Below are 5,564 nucleotides of genomic sequence, written 5' to 3'. Positions count from 1 at the left end.
ACGAAATTGATCATTTTTTTTTCACGAACTTGATCTAATTTGGGGCAATGGGCATCAGGATGCCTGTTTAAGTCTTCGGTACATGTCATGCCCCTCATTAAAGAAATATGTACCTACTTTATCTAGTTAAATTTTATATACACGTATTTTAGTAGAATACATATATGAAAAGTAGTATAGAACCAAATACGAGTAAATAATAAGTACTAAAGTGTGGGTAATTGTATTATGAATATTATGTGGGTACTGTATTGCATGTTCCTTTATTAAACAGTCTCAATCAAAACGTCTTTCTGTTAGCACCTTGGTCCTGCACCTTGACATGGCGCAGCCGGTATTAAAATAATATATATATATATAAATAAAATTAGTAAAAGTGTATTTTGAAAGTATATACATACAATTGGAGAAGAAGAAAAAAGATAATAATTACGTGCAAAATGGAATCTGTTTTACAACCACCACAACCGTTTCTTTTTGAAAATGACCTTGTAAATGTCACATCTGGAAATTTAAGCAGAGAATGGGAGAAGTGGAAAAAATCATTTTTAATATACTTCGAAGCTTGTGAATTATCGAAAAAAGAAAAAAAGGTACAGATTAATATTTTGTTGCATATAATTGGAGAAAAATGTCGTGAGATATACGACCAGTTCACAGAAACATTCAAGACTATTGAGGAGGTGATTCAAAAATTTGATGATTTCTTTTTACCTAAGAAGAATTTAACAATAGAGCGACATAGATTTTTCACTCGGAACCAGCAAGATACGGAGACGGTTACGCAATATGTTTTTGAATTGAATAAAATGGCGGCTAAGTGTGAATTCAAAGATTTATGTAGCGATCTTGTACGCGATAGATTAATATGTGGAATAAAAGATGCAGCAATGAGAGAAAGATTATTGCGTGAATATAATTTAACATTAGAAAAGGCGGTAGACATATGTAGATTGGCGGAAGTTTCACATGCGCAAGCTGAGCATATTGAAACGAAAAATCCTGAATATCATGTACATGATGTGAAGAATAATAATAACGAACATTGGAGGGAACGGACTGATATTCACTGGATAAATCGTGGATCTTCAAGAACCAGAGCCAACCGGGGTGTACGGCGGATTCCTTCAGATCGTAGGTCGGGTCACGTACCGACTTCATCTCATGGCGTGAAAACGAATCGGTTTTCGTCGAACAGTGAGTGTAATAGATGTGGTCGCATCCATAATAGGTACAAATGCCCTGCATATGGACAGAAGTGTAACAAGTGTAGCCGCATGAATCATTTCTCAAGAATGTGTAGAATATTTGAGGTGCTGGAGGAGGATTCCACCGATCAGGTAATTCATAACCTTAAAACAAGTTCATTTAGTAGTGATTGGTTAGTAAAATTATATATCAGAGGTCAGCTGGTTGATTTTAAGTTAGATACAGGTGCAGACGTAAACGTTATTCCGTTAAAATTATTATCCAAATTAAGTACAAACAAAAGCGATTTGACGAGTACGAAAATTAAATTACAGGCATATTCTGGTGACAGCATTAAAGTTATTGGTAAATGTTATTATAAAGTAACTCATAAACAGAATAACTATATTTTAAAGTTCATTATTGTTGATGTTGATTCTTCGGCTATTTTAGGCAGGAATTCATGTGAGGAATTACAATTAATAAAACGAATTATGTCCGTAAGTACAGAGGATAGTAATAACAAAATTTTAAATAAATATTTGGATGTATTCACTGGATTGGGCTGTTTACCCGGTAAATACAAAATAAAATTACATAAAAATATTAGTCCTGTGGTACATGCGCCTAGAAAATTACCAATAGCCCTCAAAGAAAATGTTAAAAATACTTTATTAGAAATGGTGAACGATGGTATAATAGCGAAGGTGGAGGGGCCCACTGATTGGGTCAACAGTATGACTGTTGTCAAAAAAGCCAGTGGAGATCTACGCATCTGTTTAGATCCCCGAGATTTAAATAAGGCGATTAGGCGGGAGCATTTTAAGTTACCCACGTTTGAGGAAATTACGTCAAATTTATGTGGTGCAAAATTTTTTACCACTTTGGATGCTAAGCAAAGTTTTTGGCAAGTCATGTTACACGAGGACAGTACCGATCTATGCACGTTTAATACACCATTCGGTAGGTATAAGTTCTTACGGATGCCGTTTGGTATCTCTTCAGCGAGTGAGATATTCCACAATAGACTTTATAATCACTTTGATGATATAGAAGGTGTTATTTTGTTCGTTGACGATTTATTAGTTTATGGGGAAACCAAGGAAGTTCATGATATACGTTTAGAAAAGGTATTGCAGCGGTGTCGTGATATAAACATAAAATTAAATAGAAAAAAATGTAAAATAGGACTAACAGAAATAAAATATTTGGGACATAAAATAGCTAAAAATGGTGTGTATCCTGATGATGATCATATTAAGGCGATAAAAAATATGCCTACTCCTAAAAATAGAAAAGACATTGAGCGATTTTTGGGGTTGGTCACTTATGTAGGTAATTTTATCCCTAATTTATCGGAGAAAACGTCACTGTTACGCGAATTACTGAAGAAAGAAATTGTGTGGCACTGGGACGACAGACATGAACAGTGTTTCAGCAATATTAAACAGTGTTTAATTCGACCACCTGTACTACAATATTATAATTTAAATAAGCCAGTCACTATATCTGTAGACGCCAGTAAAAATGGTTTGGGCGCGTGTCTATTGCAAAACAATTTACCGGTATGTTATGCATCAAAATCTCTAACCAAAGCGGAACAATCATACGCACAAATAGAAAAAGAGTTGTATGCTTGTTTGTATGCTTGCGAAAAATTCTATACATATATATACGGTAGATCAGATGTAACTATAGAAACAGATCACAAGCCGCTAGTAAGCATAATTAATAAACCTCTGTATAGTACCCCCGCACGTTTGCAACGGATGTTGTTACGTTTACAACCTTATTCATTCAATCTTGTCTATAAGCCGGGTAAGTATCTATATATAGCGGATACACTATCGCGTGCAGTAGCACCGAGTGACGGGGCGCGCGTTACACAGCGCAGTGATTACTTGGACTTGCAAGCGCAAGTGTGTGCAGTGTCTGCCAGCAACCCATTGACAGACACTCATTTTTTGCAAATACAAAAATGCACTAAATCTGATAATGAACTACAAGAATTAATAAAACTAATAAGAGAGGGATGGCCAGAACATAAACATCAGGTACTGAGTAACGTGTTAAAACCTTATTGGGATATTCGATTTGAGCTTACTGTATCATTTGGTATTATTTGGAAAGAAAATAAAGTCGTAATTCCAAAATGTATGCGTAGGGAGATGATAAAAAAAATACATGTCGGTCACATGGGTGTAGCAAAATGTAAAATGCGCGCACGAGAAATTATGTATTGGCCTAACATGAGTGCTCAATTAGCAGATTATTTATCAAATTGCCAATCCTGTTTGACGTATAAAAAACAGAACGCCAAACAACCTTTAATTCCGCATGAATTGCCCTCCAGAGCGTGGAGTAAAGTAGGTGTCGATGTATTCCATTTCAATTCAAAATTATATTTATTAGTAGTAGATTATTATAGTAAATTTATAGAAGTGGCGAAGTTGAATTCTCTGAAGTCAAATGATGTTATTGAAAATTTAAAATTAATATTTTGTAGGCATGGTATTCCGGAGATTGTAATGTCCGACAACGGTCCTGAGTTTTCATCTAGTATTTTTAAAAATTTTTCTCGTAATTGGAATTTTCAGCATGTCACTTCGTCGCCAAGATATCCACAGTCTAATGGCCAAGTTGAAAGGTCCATTCAAACTATTAAAAATATAATGAAAAAGACAAGTCATGATCACGCTGATTTTAATTTAGCATTGTTAGAATATTTAAATACGCCTATAAGTTTCGAAATTCCTTCGCCGGCTGAGTTACTGTATAATAGAAAATTACGTAGTATATTACCTAGTTCACCAGAATTGCTGAGACCTAAAATACATAGAAATATAGATACTAAGTTGAGAGCCCGTCAAAATATGCAAAAAATGTATTATGATCGTCATGGATGTAGGAATTTAAAACCTTTAAGTGTAGGTCAAAAGGTTAAAATTAGAATGCAGAAACAATGGGAACCGGGCACAATAATAGATATTGCAGGTATACGGTCCTACGTTGTGCGAATGTTATCAGGGGATATTGTTAGACGCAATAGAAGACATATTATTAGCGACAGTGATCAGCGAGTCGATGACTCATTACCCTTGTACTCGTCAAATCGTTATGATGATAGTTACAGTTCGCACACTCCAGCAACCACGTTATCAAATCAAGCCAGTGACTACAACAATGAAAATAATTCCAATGTAAATATTAATGGTCATTTTACACGTTATGGCAGGGAAGTGAGACGCCCTGATTGGTGGATAATTCCTGACAGCTGAGCAGGTGCATAGACCTACTACACAACAAACTACATACATACTATGAACCTGAATGAAAAACTGTAATTTCAAATAAAATATAATAAATTGCATGCTAGTGAAATGATATTTTGTTTTTGTATAAATGATTTTTAAGACTAATAAAATGTAAATTGATATAAAATGAATGCAATTAAATGGCAATATAAATAAATAATGTAGAATGTAATGACATTTAAATATATATGTATAACTAAGCAACATTGTTTACTAATCAATGTCATAACATTAAATTCCATTAAAACAAAATTATAAGCATCAAGTAGAGATTGTAATTGTATATGTATTCATCAATGTTGAAAATTTAAATAGCCAATGGCACTAATATGTGTTAATTAAGTTATAAAGATTGTATATTATTAATATTTAATTTCTTCCATCAGTTGTGTTTATGTAATTGTGATTGGTAAGAATAAAGATGAATTTAAAAATAAATTTATATAATAATAAAAAATAAAATATATATATATGTAGTGAAATATGGATATAAACTACTCTATTATTTTACATTGTAAATACAAAATTACAAATATAAATATGTCTTAATTTTATTATGTTGAAATAATTATTAATATAATATATAAGTAAGCGTCAAAAGGTATATATAAATATAGATTGTGTAAATTTTTATACATACATACTTCATTTATTTTGATAAGGGGGATGTGGGTAATTGTATTATGAATATTATGTGGGTACTGTATTGCATGTTCCTTTATTAAACAGTCTCAATCAAAACGTCTTTCTGTTAGCACCTTGGTCCTGCACCTTGACATAAAGTACCTATTATTTACTCGTATTTGGTAATAATACGAGTAAATAATACCAAATACTATTTTTTAATAAATAAACTAACATAACAAATATGTTAGCATTAATTGAATGTACGACTTGTACATAATATGTCATTTTTCTCCAAACAGCAAATAGAGTCAGATCTCATATTGCGGTAAAATTTAACATTTGGATTCAAACTTATTCGGGCATCATCATGGTCATCAAATATAGAACTGCTGAAGGGAAATTAAAGAAATAAAATAAATATACTGAATATTTCAC

At 32.7% G+C, this 5,564-nt stretch overlaps 1 protein-coding gene across 1 annotated transcript; it reads left to right on the top strand.

Moving 5' to 3' along the window:
• The first annotated feature begins 403 nt into the window (after positions 1–403).
• LOC131842315 (uncharacterized) lies at positions 404–3,138 on the top strand. Its single transcript, XM_059190855.1, has 4 exons — positions 404–1,340; positions 1,524–2,318; positions 2,550–2,753; positions 3,049–3,138. Exons 1-4 carry the CDS (start codon positions 441–443, stop codon positions 3,136–3,138), a joined length of 1,989 nt encoding a protein of 662 aa, XP_059046838.1. The 5' UTR covers positions 404–440.
• Positions 3,139–5,564: the final 2,426 nt, after the last annotated feature.

Source organism: Achroia grisella, unplaced genomic scaffold (assembly GCF_030625045.1).
Source record: "Achroia grisella isolate CSIRO2021 unplaced genomic scaffold, CSIRO_AGI_Agris_v1 utg2156, whole genome shotgun sequence".
NCBI classification, from domain to species: Eukaryota; Metazoa; Arthropoda; class Insecta; order Lepidoptera; family Pyralidae; genus Achroia; species Achroia grisella.
The sequence above is the reverse complement of the archived record's forward strand: the minus strand, read 5'-3'. Positions and strand labels throughout refer to the sequence as shown.